Source organism: Pongo pygmaeus, chromosome 15 (assembly GCF_028885625.2).
Source record: "Pongo pygmaeus isolate AG05252 chromosome 15, NHGRI_mPonPyg2-v2.0_pri, whole genome shotgun sequence".
Taxonomy (NCBI): domain Eukaryota; kingdom Metazoa; phylum Chordata; class Mammalia; order Primates; family Hominidae; genus Pongo; species Pongo pygmaeus.
The window spans coordinates 106,278,264-106,295,981 of NC_072388.2; the positions used below are offsets into that span (position 1 = coordinate 106,278,264).

The 17,718-nt window shown below is 39.7% G+C and overlaps 1 gene segment (V, D, J or C); it reads right to left on the reverse strand.

The window, feature by feature from the left end:
* Positions 1–6,783: 6,783 nt before the first annotated feature.
* On the reverse strand, positions 6,784–17,718 carry LOC129012442 (Ig heavy chain V-A2 region P-MU-3-like). The segment is given in 3 exon segments: positions 6,784–7,170; positions 17,195–17,511; positions 17,615–17,718. Coding segments are annotated over 3 exon segments (750 nt in total).

Below are 17,718 nucleotides of genomic sequence, written 5' to 3' on the forward strand. Positions count from 1 at the left end.
GTATCCACATATGGTTTGGAGCAAAATGTAAATTAGTACAGCCATTATAAAAAACAACATGAAGATTACTCAGTGAATTGGACATAGAGCATACCCACTTCTGAGTATACATCTAGAGAAAATGGAGTGTCTCCAATATGTGTTCATTGTGAGATTATTCATAATAGCCCAGATATGGAAAATAAGTTCATGTCCATCTATGAATGAACAGATAAAATGTTGCTTATACATACGTAAAAGCGAGTATTATTCAGCCTTTAAAAACAAGGAAATTCTTACATTTGCAACTACATAGAGAACGTTATGCTGAGTGGAATAAGCCAGAGACAGAAAGACAAATGCTGCGTGATCTCATTTATATGTGGATTCTAAAATATTCAAGCTCTTGGAAGCAGAGTAGAATAGTAGTTCCTACGGCCTGGGAGGAGGAAAAAATTGAGTAATGTTGGTCAAAGGGTGAAAACATTCAGTTATGCAGGTTGATGTGGTTTGGCTCTATGTTCCCACTCAAATCTCATGCCAAATTGTAATCCCTACATGTTGAAGGTAGAGCCTAATGCAAAGTGATTGGGTCACCGGGTTGTCTTCCTCTTTGCTGTTCTCACAAGAAAATTCTCAAGAGATCTGATGGTTTAAAAGTGTGGCACCTCCCTGCTCACTTGCTCTCTCTCTCCTGCAACCATGTGAAGAAGATTCGTGCTTCCCCTTCCCCTTCCACCATCATGTTTCCTGATGCCTCCCAGTAATGCTTCCTGTTTAGCCTGCAGAACTGTGAGCCAACTAAACTCCTTTTCTTCATAAATTACCCAATCTCAAGTAGTTCTTTATAGCAGTGTGAAAATGGACTAATACAGAAAATTTGCACAAGGAGTAGGGTACTGCCATTACAATATCTGAAAATCTGGAAGTGACTTTGTAACTGGGTAATGAGCAGAGGTTGGAAAAACTTAAGACGGCCCACAAGAAGACAGGAAGATGTGGAAAAGTTGAAAAGTTTGAAAGAGGCCTGTGGAATGGTTTTGACCAAAATGCTGATAGTGATATGGACAATAAAACCCAGGCTGAGATGGTCTCAGACGAAGATGAAGAACTCTTATCTCTTTTTCTCTCATTTTCTTAAGCTGCTAGGGAGAATAAAGCATTAGGTCCCATATTTGGTGCCTCACCGCTGATGAATTAAGGTTGATTCTTCCTCCTTCTTGTCCCCTGTACATGAGAAAACTAGTAAGAAATCATGAAAGCTCCCTTATCTGATGCCAGTGTGAGGTTTAAATCACACAAGCTCCTTCTCCTGCGTAGAAACTCCCACCCTGATCCCACCAAGAACTCATTATAAAGCCCTGAGCCAGCCTCCTTTCCTGCTCTGTTGAGGAAATTCCAGTTTGGATCTTCTTGAGAAGCCTGTGCTGCTCTCAGCAGACACCTCAAAAATAGAGTTGGTAAATCTTCATATTCACATGGGGTGTGAGTGTGGCACTGTCAGACTCGACATCCACACTAAACATTTGTGGGGGTCTCTCTTCCTCTGCCTGGGATCACCTACAATTGGAACTGTGGGCTTGGAGTCCTGACAGTGACCACCATGGGACCTTTCTTCTCTTGTACTGGGGGCTAGCTCCCTCTGCCCCAATGACCAGCATGCACTTTATCTTGCCTTGTGCTCGCTGGCTGTTTGAGTTCTGTTGAGCTGGGCTGCCACATTGAGTTAAACACAGCATCTTTTATAGATTTAGCTGATTAACTTCAGAAGCATTGATAACTTATTGACATTGAGAAACAGGAGTAAGTGACTGTAGGTGACTCTGCCTTTGGTGCATGTGAGAAAGTTTTTCTCTTGTTACGACGAATGTTTCTTCTTCAAAGACTTCACAGGAAGAAGAAACTGTTTTACAGAGAGGAAGCCACAGGGCTGACAGGAAACCAGACTTTAACCCCCATCTGCACCTGCCTTGAGGCTGGCTCTTGTGCTCAGTGGGTCCTGAGCGCCCCCAGGTGGTCCTGTGCCCACTTCAGGGAGGCTTGTTTCTGGGCACACACTGACTTTTTTTCTAATTCTGTTCCCCAAAATGGAGACAGGGTAAACCGTGAATCCATGCATCTCAGAGAACACAAAACAGCAGAATAACACCCCCTGGCCACCCCCCCACAACACACACATTTGGGTAAATCTTATTAAAACTGCTGAAAACCAAAGACAAATAGAAATACATACAGGCAAGTGGAGGCGAGTAGAGGGGGCATTCCTTCCGAAAGAACAGAAAAGATGATGACAGCGTTCTTCTGGTTAAAACCTCACAAGCAAGAGGAAAGTTGATGGTATCTGTAAACTGTTGGAAGAAATATCAACTCATTCTTTTATAACTCAAGGATGTTCTCGAAAAAGTGAGAAAAAAAAACAGTTCCATTTCTCTTTGATAGCATGAGGGTTCAGTGAATCCAGGTGCTCATGAAAGCAGTGGAAATTATTTTGAAAAATTACAGGGTATGGAAAGGCTCTAACAGCATACAGCAAGTGAAGAAATATTTATTTAAGAAAATCTACAAAACTTGGTAAGTCCAGTCATCATATTTGATCTAAGATGCTCTCCCTTCCTTCCACATTCCAGCTCAGCATCATGTAAACTCAACTTCAGATAGAATCAGCCAAGAAGACAGGACACCTTCTACCCAGCTCCCATCAGAGGAAACTCTTCCCCAGGGGCCAGGACATTGGCCCTCTGACCCTGCACACAGCACATGATGCTGAGGCTCAGTTCTGGACAACAGCTACTGTGAGCCAGAGACTCACTTCTTCCATGGAGGCCCACTCACGGACGGAGGCTCTGCCCTGGGTCCAGTGCCACTGGGAACATTGGGTCCCCGATTTCTAGCTCTGTCCTACAGCAGAGGTTCCGCCCCACCAGAACTGGAGTGCTGAGAAGTTGGAAGCTTCTGCCCGACCCACCACTGACCACTCAGCTCCTAGGCTGAGGAAGAAAAAAGTTCATCTTTGTCTCAACTTGCAGAACCTTGTTTAGGAGCTCTGTACCAGGAGAGCAGGGGCACTGGAATTCAGTTACAAAATATGATCCTTAATTTGGTTCTAAACATCCTAACTTCATTTACAACAGAATGTGGAAAGGTTGAAAGCCTGCCAGTGCTCTCAAAAACAGTGGAGGGTGGGATGGAAGGCCCTTGGAAGGAGACGGGTGGATGCATGAGAGATGCAGGTTACACTGCAAGGCTGCTGGCTTGCAAGAGAGAACCTAGAAGGGGGAGAGCTGGGGACGTTCTCTTGTGGTTGGAACAAATGCTGGACACTCTTCAAAGGAGCCCATGTTTGTTTGGTTCAGTCTGTGAAGCAATTGAAACCTCAGCGCATGGTTGAAAATAGTAGAATTTTCCATCTGCAAGAGGTGGAGCTCAACATCTGGGCCTGGTCAGGAAAGAGACAGAGGAAGCCCAGCCCAAACCACTGACACCTGAGGATGACTGTGGTGCTTACAGCTGCTTCCCTTTGATCTTTGAGACTGGCTTCTCTCACTTAGCATCATGTCCGGAGTTCACCTGTAATGATTTGTGTATCAGTCATGTGTTTTTTTTTATTGCTGATGGTATTCGATTAATAGATACTTCCTACTTTCTTCACCCATTCCAATTTTGAGATATTCGTGTTATTTTTAGTGTCTAATGCCCACGCGCGCACACACACACACACACAATATCTTGAATATTAGAATAGAAGTTTTGTGTGAATATAAGATTGTATTTCTCTGATGCAAAATTCAGGAGTAGGATATTTAGGTCATGTGTTAAGAGCATATTTGATTTTAGAAAAAACTAAAAATTATTGTCCCGAGTTGCTGTTTCATTTTCATTCCCATTAGCAATGTTATAGATTCTCGGAACTTGGTATGCTCACCAGCATTGGTATTATCTGTATTTCTTCTTAATTTCAGCCATTCTAAAAAGTATATAGTGGTGTCTCATTGTGGGCTTGATTTGAATTTCTCTAATGGAAAATCCTGTTGAGATCCTGTTTACATGCTGATGTGTGATCTGCACATCTCTTTTGATGAAATGTCTGCACAAACCTTTCCCTATTTTACCTATGGGAGTTTTTTGTTTTTGTTTTTGTTTTCACAGTTGACTTCTGAGGGTTCTTATTATAATTACATTGGTGGTTATATGATTTGCAAACAGTTTCTCATCTGAAACTTGACATTCATTTTTTTCTTATGGTCACTTGAGTAGAAAATGTTTTCAAATTTAATGAGGTTCAACTTTTATTAATTTCACTTATTGATCATATTTAATTTTTAATTTTTAAGATCATTAGTCAACTGTTATTTGTTTTATATTTTTAATTTTATTTCTTTGCACATTTATTTGTATAAATTTAAGGGCTATGAGTGCAACTTTTGCTCATGGATATATTATATAGTGGTCTTGGCTTTTAATGTCCAATCACCCTAATAATGTACATTGTATGCATTAGGTAATGTCTCGTCATGCTCCCACCTTCCACCCTCCCATCCTTCTACATCTCCACTCTCCATCGTTTCTCTCTCCATATCCTTGTGGACACATTGTTACCTCCGACTTATAAGTAATAATGTGTGACATGTGACTTTCTGTTTGTGAGTTAGTTCACTAATTATGTTGTCCCCCAGTTCTGTACATCTTGCTGCAAAAGACACAGTTTCATTCCTTATTGTGGCTGACGAGTATTGAATTGTGCATACATGCTATATTCTTTTATAAAATCATGTGTTGGTGCACAGTCATGTTGACATATGTGCTACTGAGAATAGTTTTGTGATAAACATAGAAGTGTGGGTATCTTTTTGAAATAATGGTTTATTTTCCTTTGGGTAGTTACCCAGTAGTGGGATTAGTGGATCAAATGGCAGTTCTGGCCAGGGGTGGTGGCTCATGCCTGTAATCCCAGCACTTTGGGAGGCTGAGGCAGGCAGATCACGAGATGAAGAGATCAAGACCTTCCAGGCTAACATGGTGAAACTCTGCCTCTACTAAAAATACAAAAATTAGCTGGGCGTTATTGCACACACCTGTAGTCCCAGCTACTCAGGAGGCTGAGGCAAGAGAATCCCTTGAACCTGGGAGGTGGAGGTTGCAGTGAGCTGAGATAGTGCCACTGCACTCCAGCCTGGCGACAAAGCAAGACTCCATCTCAAAAAACAAAAACAAACGACATTTCTATTTCTAGTTTTTTGGGAAATCTCCATAGAGGTTGTCCTCATCCACATCCTCATCAACAGTGTCTAAGAGTTCCCCTTCCTTTCCATTCTCACCAACATCTGATATTTATTAAATTTTAGTAACAGTCATTATGATTGGTATAAGATGATGTCTTATTGTGGTTTTAACTTGCATTCTCCTGATGATTAGTTATGTTGAGTATTGTTTATATATTTATTACCCATTTTTATGTGTTCTTTTGAAATATCTATTCATGTCCATTGTTAATTTTAATAGCATTATTTTGTTCTTGTTGCTGTTCTTGTTGTAGAGTTTTTGAGTTCCTTGCAAATTCTTCATATTAGCTCCCTGTAGTGGGCAAAGTGTGCAAACATTTTCTGTCATTCAGCAACTTGCCTGTTCACATTCTTGCTGTGAAAATAATTCTTGAGGTTAATTAAGTTTCATTTGTCTATTTTTTTCTTGCATGTGCTTTCGGGGGTCTTAGTCATAAATTCTTTCCCTAAGCCAATGCCCAGAAGAGTTGTCCTGGTGCTTTATTTGAGTACATTTATAGTTTGAGGTCTTATATGTAAGTCTTTAACTCATTTTGTGTTGAGTATGTATGTGTTGAGCGTGGGGGGTCTAGTTTTGTTCTTCTGCGTGTTGCTATCCAATTTCCCCAGCACCATTTATTGAATGGGATGTCATTCCTTGGTGTATATTTTTGTTAACTTTGTCAAATATTACTTGGCTATAGATTGTGTGGCTCAATTCTGCGTTCTGTACAATGTACCCAAGAGCTTTGATTCTCCTGGGGCCTCAGTACTGACCTGCTCACAGTTCCAACTCTGTTGACTCAGTGGTGTTTCTGAGTGTAGTGATTCGTTGTCATGGGAGGCTTTCATAAAACTGTGGACAATTCTGTTTTCATGTTCAAACATGAGCTAGAAATTTCATAAGAAATGTGTTGTTGAACTTTCCATTTCTTCTTCACATTGCTCCTCAGACTTACTGAGATGGGTTTGTGATATCAAGAAGAGGCATTTTTCATTCCATGTGTTGATTTTTTTACTCATCTGGGTATTTATGGGCTCCCTGTGTGGAAATAAGCCTCATCCATCACACCTAACCTATGACATTTTTAGGAATTTATTTGTGTACTGCCAATATGAGACACTGAATGATGAGGACACATTCCATCTGTCTGAATGTTTCATAAAATTACTAAGGAATTTCTACTCTACAAGAAAAGATGCTATCTGGATTTTCTCAGTTCCTCCTCTTCTCTTATCACCACATTCTTCTTCGACATAATTTCTCTGCAGTTTAATAATGGCGTACGCTATAGACATTTGTATTTGGTCACTTGAAATGGTATGAGCCTAAGAAACCAGTGGCCACATATCAGTGATGCATCTGGCTGAGGTAACAGGAACCTTTCATGCTGAATCTTTGCCAAACAGGATACAGCCTCTGCTTGCATGAACCACTAACAGGGGACATGCCATTTCTTAGTAAAGAAGAGGGAGGAAGACAAGGCTCTGAGTCGGGTGGGAATAAGAAGCAAAGGTCCTGGCAGGAAATGGCATCTAAGCCACACTATCCTGTTCTGCAGGGGTGGGGAGGGAGCACCACTGAGAAGCAGCCTGGGTTCTTGTACAGGAGGTGCCCTGGGCTGTATCTCTGTGGTATCCGTGCACAGTAATATGTGACTGTGTCCACAGGGTCCATGTTGGTCATTGTTAGAACCACTTGGCTCTTGGAGGTATCCTTGGAGATGGTGAGCCTGCTCTTCAAAGATGAGCTGTAGTATTTACTATCAGTCCAATAAATGTGTGCAAGCCACTCCAGGGCCTTCCTTAGGGGCTGACGGATCCAGCCCACACCTATTCCAGAAGTGCTGAGTGAGAACCCAGAGAAGGTGCAGGTCAGTGTGAGGGTCTGTGTGGGTTTCACCAGTGCAGGACCAGACTCCTTCAAGGTGACCTGGGACAAGACCACTGTGGAGAAAGCATAAGAAGATGAAGCCCACAAAGGAAAGAACAGATATTTCATCCCTGAGGGAGTCCCTGACCACAGCACTCACAGGAAGGGATGGTCAGCAGCAGGAGCGTGGAGCAAAGCGTGTCCATGGTGGGCACAGGAGTCACTGAGCTGGGCCCATGCTTGGCTTTTCAACCATGAGGAGGGTGGAGCTGGTGGAAATTTGCATCCCTTCATCTGAGCCCTACTCTATGGGGTGGACTCAGGTCTCAGGACTCTGTAGGGGAGTGCATCTGTGGTGAGGATCAGTGAGCCCTCAGGTGTGGGTGTCCACATGTGCTCTTCACTGGGGACACCATCTCATTTCAGGACCATGGCTCTCAGTCAAGACTTGAGGCTCCTGCTCCTACAGACAGGGTCTTTTTTAAGGCTCACCCAGGGAGCATGCAACCTTCTGGTTTTAAACCTAGATGATTAGAGTAGAATCAAGAGGGTTGGTGTTCTTTCTTCCTTCAGGGGAGATGATGGGGCATCTGGGAGAGCAAGGGGCTCCCCACAAGCATTCTGATAAAAATCCTCTTTGATTAGGGGAAAAAGTGATGAATTTTTTTAAATTGGAGAGGATTTAAAGAAGCATTTAAAAATGTACCATTTAAAGAAGTGTGTGTTTATCAGTGTGTCTGTACACAGCTTCATTCCTGTAGGCATTTTCCATGAATAATCGATGTTGTCCTTGTGCCCTGTCAGCTCTGTGGAGAGAGTAGACTGCATGCATGACTTCCCTTTTCTCGGCCCATGAATGAACAGATGCTTTGGGCAAGGGAATTGGAAGACTCTAGAGGGAGCAGCTGGCTGACTCTTGTAGCCTTCCTCTGCATCTGCACACTGGATGTGATCTCTGTGCTCATAAAGCCATGAAGACTCCCTTCATTCACATTGTCCTCATTACTACATAAAATAATGGACAGAAACAGAACATTTCTAGAGCAGTGCACTGATACATACACACCTCCATGCTGGCCATTCTGAGATTCATAAATTAGTGGAAGTTAGTCATTTGTACTGCTGCCATAAACTAGTATCATTCTGTACCTCCTAGTGTTTTTGGGAAACCATAGTTCTGCAATAATTGAAGTCTGGTGATTTACACTGTGCTCCATTGTTGAGAGATTTGGTTCTCAACTGGAGAAAACAAGACTACCGGGCAGTGTGATGAAATAATTACACATGCTCAATGCTCTCAGATTCAGAGAATGCCCTGGATGTAGTTCATGGAAGGGAAGAAAGTGACATTCAAGGTCATAGACAATAGTTGTTGGGTTTTTACACAACTGACCTCAGAGAAGCTCATCTATAACTGCCTTTCTTTTGACTTGGGCTGTAATAGTGTTTGACAGTATGGGAAATTATTAAGATTGGGCAAAAGTGTATGAATTTACACTTGCCATCCATAATAGGAAATGAATTTTTCTGAGTTAATTTTTAGAGTAAAACAACCATGAGTTAGCTAAGATATGTATATAACCTGTGAGCCAGTATACTGAGAAAATAGGACTGTGCCAGTAATAAAAACTGATATTAGAAGTTGAGATGATATGAAGTGAAATTCAGTTAACTGAATCATGTTTCTCAGTGCCATTTAGTATTATTTTCTACAGTTGACAACCAAATCTCTCAATAGAGCCCAGTTTAAATCATCTTTAATTATTGCAGAATTATTGTTTGCCATATATGAGTTGTATAATGATCCTACTCTGTAGCAGTAGTGCAAATAATTAGCTTCCACTAATTTATGGATCTTGTATTGACCTGCTTATTATTGTATTATTTTATGATTAGTTGGCTCTAGAAAGTCATTGAAAGAATTCAACTTCCATGCCTTATAGAAATTCTCAATACACTTGCTATACAAGAAACATATCTCAAAATAATAAATTCTAGACATGTGAAACCCACAGCTTGCATTATACCAAGGCTGGAAAAACTGAAAGTCTTTCCTCTAAGATGTGGAACAAGGCAAAAATTATCTTTTCCGCCACCTCTACATAGTACTGAAATTCCAGCCAGAACAATTAGGAAAGATAAAAAAAGAAATAAATGGCCTGAAATTTGAAATAGAGGGAATCAAATTGTCTGTTTGCAATCAATACAATATTATATATTTAAAAAACTAAAGACTCCTTTAAAAACTATTATAAATGATAAGAAAATCCTGTGAAGTTGCAGAACACAACATCTACATACAAAATTGGTGGCATTGCTAAATGCCAACAGAAAAAATGAATAAACCATTTCTTTTATAATGGCTAAAAAATATAGCTAGGAATGAATGTTATCACATAAGTGAAAGATAGCTAAAAGAAATCCAGAAATGATTGATAATAAAAAATACAGTGGACACACACAAATTGAAAATATATCAGAAATATTCTATGTTCATGTCAAAACTCCAATTTTTTTTTTCAGGTCTTACAACTCAAGAAGCAATGAAGAAATCTATACAATTTGAAGCCTACTCCAACAGAGATACTTTTCCCTACTTGAAAAATGGACCAGTATTCATAAAGAGACACTTTTTCTTGGAACCTACAACTTACACAGATTTCTCTAACCTGAGGAAGTTTCCCTAAGATAATTTTCCTCTAGACATCTATGTATGCTAATATACATTGCATATATTTGTGTGTGAGTAATTTGTACAAGCCCTTGGCATATTAAACAAACTTCATGTAAAGGTGATAACGTTATCACTTACTGTGCACTCACACCTTACTTGTTTCAAAAGTTCACCACCCTTGTGATGCTGCAATAGCTGCCTTTGAGAATGTGCTGTTGCTTCAAGTGAACACATTCTAGATCCTCAGTCGACTTCATGGTTTAATATTTAGTATCGGCATGTCTATGACTCAAAACCCAACATTTTTCTCCAACTGATTTTCCTCTTATGATATCATTCTGAACCCTGCCAACAGCCTCCATCATGCATGCTTCAAATATTTTGCTTTTAAGGGAATAAGGGAGCAAATTCATCCTGCTTTAAGGTGAGAAGCTTTCTTGACTTCTATCATATTTATTAGAAACTCTTATTGAGAGCCATAATCAAATGTTATTTGGTTATGGATCATACCTCAAAACTGAAACTGTTTTTCATAACGGCTATACCATTCTATATTTTCACAATTATGGAAAGCATTATAAAGGTTTCTAAATGAATTAAAACTGGAAATATTATATGACGAGAAATTCTGCTTCTGGAAATATACACAAAGGAGATGAAATGACCAATTTGTTAAGATATCTGAATCCTATGTTTATTGAAACACTATTAATAACAGCCAAGATATGGAAACAATCTGAGTGTCAGTAGATAGACGAATGGATAAAGACAATGTTGTATGTATACACAATAGAATACTATTTAATCTTATTAAAGAAGAAGATGCTGCCATTTGCCACAAGATGGATTTAATCCATAACCACTGACAGGGCACACCATCCATTATAATTCCTTCCTAGCAGATGGCAGATCCTTATTCAGTAGTAACCACTGGCTGTGATGGGAAGTAGACTTTTATGTACTGTTGAATTTTTCAGCATAACACATCAACGTCTTAAAATATTCCACTGTGTCTGCATGTGATAAAGTGGAGTCTAATATTAGAGGTAACATTAAAAGTGCATGAGCCTTCTAGACACCTAGTCATAGGATGATCATGGCTGTGTCCTTGAGGGTGTGAACCACAGGTCATATACTCTAGTTGGACTGCTTTTGGCAAAAGATATTCCAGGGGTATAACTTTCTTGAACTGGCCAGAGACTGCACAGGTGAGGCAGAGGGTCTGTGAGGCACTTCCAGTCTAAGGCTGACTCCTGTAGCTCCTCCTAGGACAGGGCACTTAGAGATATAGAAACTAAGTCCCTGTCAGTCACGTGCAGTCACAACCATCCCTATAGGCCGTGTCTGACGTCTGAAACATTCAACTTCGGTGCAGTCGCCTGGCAAAGGAGAAGACTTGACAATGTTGTCCTCTTCATGAACACAGCTCTGCATTCCTCTCAGACCTTCACATTTTCTACGGAGAAAGTCAGTGTTGACTCTGTCTGAAAGCTTGAAGAAAAATCTTGACGTGGCACAGCTTTGTCTTTATAAGAGAGAAGGACTGAGGTCAGACTCCCCTGTATTTGAAAGTTTTATTGTTTTCTTTCTTTCTGGCTGAATTGAAGCACTGCCTTGCCAAAAACTACAGCCATTAGGGTTGATGAAAGCTCCTTGATTCTGATATTTCAACTTGAGACATATGAACTTCTATATCAATTGACTCATGCAAATCGCAAGAGAATAATTACAAAATAACTCTCTAATTCATGAGTATTTCTCCAACAGTAGGCTAACCTTACTCCCAACAATCTTCTGGAAAGTCTGAAGAAGAAATAAATAGTGAATTCAATTTTTAAATTAAAATTATCAAAACTTTCTGAAACCCATGAACACACTTTGCCAAAGGTACTGCCACTAGTGTGTATGACCTCTGGTTCACTCCCTCAGGGACACAGGCATAATTACCCTATGACTTAATATCTGAAGGTCCATGGATTATTTGTTTTATCTCCCATATTAGACTTTGCTATGTTACATGCAGAACAACAAAATATTTTAAGAGATTGATATTTGCTGTATTAGGCTGTTTTCACACTGCTAATAAAGACATACCTGAGACTGGGTAATTTATAGAGGAAAAAGTTTAATGGACTTACAGTTTCACATGGCTTGGGGGGCCTCAACATCACGGTAGAAGACAAGGAGGAGCAAGTCATATCTTACATAGAGATGGCAGGAGGCAAAGAGACGGCAGGGAAACTCCCGTTTTAAAAACCATCAGATCTCGTGAGACTCATCCAGAATCACAAGAACAGCACAAGGAAGAACTGCCTCCATGATTCAATCACCTCCCAGTGGGTTCCTCTCATGACACGTGGAAATTGTGGGAGATAAGTTCAAGATGAGATTTGAGAAGGGGCACAGCCAAACTATATGATTCCACCCCTGGCCCCTTTCAAATCTCATGACCTTACATTTCAGAACCATTCATGACTTTCCAACAGCCCCCGAAGTCTTAATTCATTTGAACCTTAACTCAAAAGTCCACAGCGCAAGGTCTCATCTGAGATGAGGCAAGTACCTTCCATCTTTGAGCCTGTAAAATAAAGGAACAAGCCAGCAACTTCCTAGATACATCGGAGGAGCTCAGGGCCTGCAGAGAGAACCAGGACCCACATATTCCTTCACATGGGCAGGGGCCTCTGAATGGCATTTAAGATAAAAAAAAGAGTAACTTGAAAATCCTCAATGAGTTGTTTGAGGTTGATGGTGCTAATCCTGCTACAGTGTGACACTCCTAGTGTTTGCATGCCCTTTCCACAGAATTGGGAACAATCCACAGAACCCCTCCTCTTCTGTCATGTGGTGTTTATTAGGGGAAAAGAACAATAGCGGCTGTCAAATAGTTGGATCCCCTTCACTACCTGCAGGGAAAATCAACCAAAACGTGTGTCCTGTGGGCATTGGTGGAGTAAAAAAAAATAAAAATAATAATAATTTTAAAAAAGGCCAGACGTGGTGGCTCACACCTATAATCTCAGCACTTTGGGAGGTCGAGGTGGGCAGATCACAAGGTCAGGAGTTCGAGACTAGCCTGGCCAACATGGTGAAACCTGTCTCTACTAAAATTACAAAAACTAGCTGGGGGTGGTGGTGCGCACCTGTAATCCTAGCTACTCAGCAGGCTGAGGCAGGAGAATCACCTGAATGTGGGAGGTGGAGGTTGCAGTGAGCCAAGATGGTACCATTGCACTCCAGTCTGGGCAATAGAGTGAGACTCCATCTCAAAAAAAAAAAATTCATTTAAGTTCAAAGACAAATACTCTGACAGACATATAGACACTGAGAAAATGTATTGCTAGCACAATCATTCAGTAGATGTTTTAGCCAATTTTCCAGGTGAGTAGCCAAACAACATAGAATCTAAGCATAAATCTACCCAAAGAGATATAAATGGTCAAAGTGGAAAAAATAAAATGGAAATGTATTTTAATATTTGTGATTATTCTAATATAGAACTATGTAAAGCAGTAATAAAAATGTAAACAATATTATATTTTATAGCCTGTATAAGACCAAACAGAGAAAACAAGATCAAGGAAGTAGAAGGAGGAGTTAGGAGTACATAGTTTTAATATCTCTGAACTACATATACAAATATCATTATCTGAGTTAGAATCTGATCATAAAAAATTCTTATTGTAAACCTTGTGGTAACCAATAAAACATTAATAAAAATAAATTAAGTCATAAATAAGTTTATAGAAGATATAAACTTTACAATAATATGCCAAATTAAAACAATAATTAACAGGCTGGGCACAGTCGCTCATGCCTATAATTCCAGCACTTTGGGAGACCGAGGCGAGTGGATTACCTGAAGTTGGGAGTTCGAGACTAGCCTGACAAAGATGTCAGGCTACCCCATCTCTACTAAAAATATAGCTTTAAAATGAAGGAAATTCTGGTTTTTGCAACAACACGGATGGGCCTGGAGGACCTGATGCTAAGTGGAATAAGCCAGATGCAGAAAGACAAATGCTGCGTGATCTCATTTACATGTGGGATCTAACACATCCAAGCTCTTGAATGCAGAGAGTAGACTAGTGGGTCCCAGGACCTGGAAGGAGAGGGAAATGGGATGTTGTTGGTCAAAGGAGACAGAGTTTCAGTTGCGCAGGGTGAATGAGGTCTGGAGATCTAATGTACAGCAATGCTCCTATATTTAATATTGAATTGTAAACATGATTTTTGCTAAAAGGGAAGATCGTAGGTGTTCTCATCAGACAAACACACACACACACATACACACACACAGAGTACATTTTTAAAATAATAAAATGGGCTAGGCGCAGTGGCTCACGCCTGTAATCCCAACACTTTGGGAGGCCAAGGCCGACAGATCCCTTGAGGTCAGGAGTTCGAGACCAGCCTGGCCAACATGACAAAACCCTGTCTCTACTAAAAGTACAGAAAAAAAAATTAGCTGGATGTGGTGGTGAGCACCTGTAAACCCAGCTACTTGTGAAGCTGAGGCAGGAGAATCACTTGAACCCAGGAGTTGGAGGTTACAGTGAGTCGAGATGGCACCATTGCACTCCAGCCTAGACAACAAGAGCGAAACTATGTCTCAAAAATCAAACAAAAAATGGTAGCTCTGTGAGAAGATGAATATACAAATTACCTTGACAATGATGAGCATTTCACAATGTGTATATGATATGGTTTGTATCTGTGTCCTGGACCAAATCTCATGTTATATTATAATCCTCAGTCCTGAGGTGGGACCTGTGGGAGATGACTGGGTCATGGGGTGGGCCTTTCATGAGTGGTTCAGGACCAACTCCTGGTGCTGTTCTCACTACAGTGCATGAGTTCTCACAAGATATAGTTGTCTAACAGTGTGCAGTCCCCCCACACCCTGGCCCGCCTCCTGTGGCTCCTGCTCTGGCCATGTGACGCACCTGCTCACCTTTGTCTTCTGCCATGATCCTAACTTTCCTGAGTCTCCCCAGAAGGAGAAGCCACTGCACTTCCTGTACAGCCTGCAGAACCGTGAGCCAATTAAACATATTTTTTTTCTCAAATCCCTCAGTCTCAGATATTTTTTATAGCAGTGTGAGAATGAACTAACACAACATCAAAACATCAAGTGGTGCACCTTAAACCTATACATTTTTAAAAATATTTTATTTCTACTTCAATAAAACTGAAAAAAGTTAAACTTACTCATAATAAAGAAATACATACTTCCTATTTTCTCAATAAAAGTGAGACAATATAGATAGAAAAACTTACACTAAGGTATTTGTAACAGCTTTGTTTATAATATTCATAAACTGGAAACAAATTTAAAGTACATCGACAAAAAAATAAATCAATATATTGTTGTATATATATTTAATGGACTGTCTCAATATAAAATCTCTCTCCTTCTTCTCTCTCTCTCTCTCTCCACATATGCATGAAGACTTTGAGGTTTCATATCAGAGTCAGCCCATTAATTGAGTAAACGACACTATGTTGATCTAATTTCATACATTAAATAGCATGAATTAACCTAAAAAAAAGCAAAGTAGCTCCTTACCAAAAAAAGGTCTATAATGTTTGATTCCATTTATATAAAGCTCAAAACAGAAAAAAATGGACCTATGGTGTCAGAAATCAAAACATTTCCCCATGCAGGGTTTGAACGCAGGCACAGAGAAAGATGCATGTTGGGGGTATGGACTTGCTCTTCAGGCTACCTTAGGTGTTCAGGACAAGGGTATTCACATTTGCCAGAAGCTCTCCAGTGACACATTTCAGATCTATAAATTTTTTCTTACGTGTAAATTTTGTCTCATAAAAACAAAAAATAAAAGTGTAGAATAGTTTAAAATTCAGTAAATAATACAGTGAATATTAAAGCCCTATCCAAAATATGAACATTATTATATGAATTAATAAAATGTATTTCAGTATACCTCCTAAAATTAAATCCCAGCAATAAGAAACGATAACAGTAACACCAGAAACTTAGTGATTAATTAGCATACATTTCATAGAGAAGAAAAGATAGTGAAGACAGAGGCAACATGTAGTTTTTTCCAATCAAATGTCATTAAATTATTTATACAATATTTAACCTGCGTCAATAGTATAAATTGTTAATATTTTGTGTGGTAGTACAACTGAGAACAACTTTTAAAGAGAAAAGGATATTTGGGAGCACGTGAACTAAATTGAATGTATTCTTAATGCTGGTCCAATGCTTACACCTTAAAGTTCTAATAATACCCTGGTTTTGAGTGGGGCTTTGGAAACATTAATTTGAGGGGATAAATTAAAAGAATAATCTGTAATACACAGACATCGGCATTCCATGTCAGAAAAAAATTGAAAATGTGTAATACATATAAAGTTCTAAAAAGAAACCTTGAAACATAAGAAGCATCTCATGTATAGTAGGCTGTAATATGTTTGTTGGGAAAATTATTACCTTTATGTTGTTTTGAAAAACTAAGGCAAAGCATAATGAAATTAAGTGTTTTGTGCTTATCTGGTACAACAGCATGTTGAGAAAACTGAACAGTACTGTAATCCTGAGGAGATGGCCTGATCCAAAGAGAGACATCAGATTAAAAAATATATAATTAAAATTTCATTGAAAATTGAGAAATTTTTGTTGTACTCCATATATTTATGGGGTACAAAGCTATGTTATGATTTATGAATGCAATAAAGAATAATTGAATCAAGCTAATTGACATATATATTATGTAAAATTCTCAAATCCTTATCATTTTTTTGGTGACAAGAACATTTGAAATTTGTTCTTGGCTATTTTAAAATGACCAATACCCTATGTTTAAGCTTACAAATAGACATCGATTTATGTAGACCTTAGATAATAATTGAAATTAATTATGGATTACTCTAATTTATATTTAGTTCATCATTAAGTTTAATTATTTAGGACGTGTTTCAGAATTATTTTACTATAATGTTAAATAAAAATGACTATACATGTATGCATAGGTTTGTGTATTTACATATGTTTATAGATGTAAATTAATGTCGCCATAGCTATGTAGTTGCTGATATCAACAGACTTTAATAAAACTCTAGAGGAATAAGTGCAAATTATTGGGAAGAATTATTTCTTGAGGTTATGTATTTTAAAAAAATACCCCTACATATAAATGTAAAAATTACAAAAACATAAATATCAATAAAAAACACTAGATAAATAACCGTAATAAAAATAACGCAACCCTATAAGGCTCCAGAGTCCTGCAAAAACAAACCCGCCTCCTGCAGCTGAGAAAGGAAATCAATCCTTCCCCTGCACCTGTCCCGTCCTCAGTGGGTTCCGAGCGCCCCCTGGTGGCCCCGCGCGCCCCTGCAGGGAGGTTTGCGTCCGGGCTCACACTGACTTCCCCTCACTGTGTCTCTAGCACAGTAATATATGGCCGTGTCCTCGGTTTTCAGGCTGTTCATTTGCAGATACAGTGTGTTCTTTGAATCATCTCTTGAGATGGTGAATCTGCCTTTCACAGACGCAGCGTAGTCTGTTGTCCCACCATCAGCTTTGTTTTTAATAAAGCCAACCCACTCCAACCCCTTCCCTGGAGCCTGGCGGACCCAGCTCATCCAGTAGCTACTGAAGGTGAATCCAGAGGCTGCACAGGAGAGTCTCAGGGACCCCCCAGGCTGGACCAAGCCTCCCCCAGACTCCACCAGCTGCACCTCACACTGGACACCTGCAAACATAGAGACACTCTGGTCAGAAACTGCCACACATATTCACTGTTTCTCTCACTCATGTCCGCTCACACTCAACGTCTCTAGTTCCCTATACATCACCTTTTAAAATAGCAACAAGGAAAACCCATGTCAGCCCAGACTCCATGGTGAGTCCTCTGTGTTCGGTACTGATCACCGAATAGAAACACCTGGGAATTCTGGGG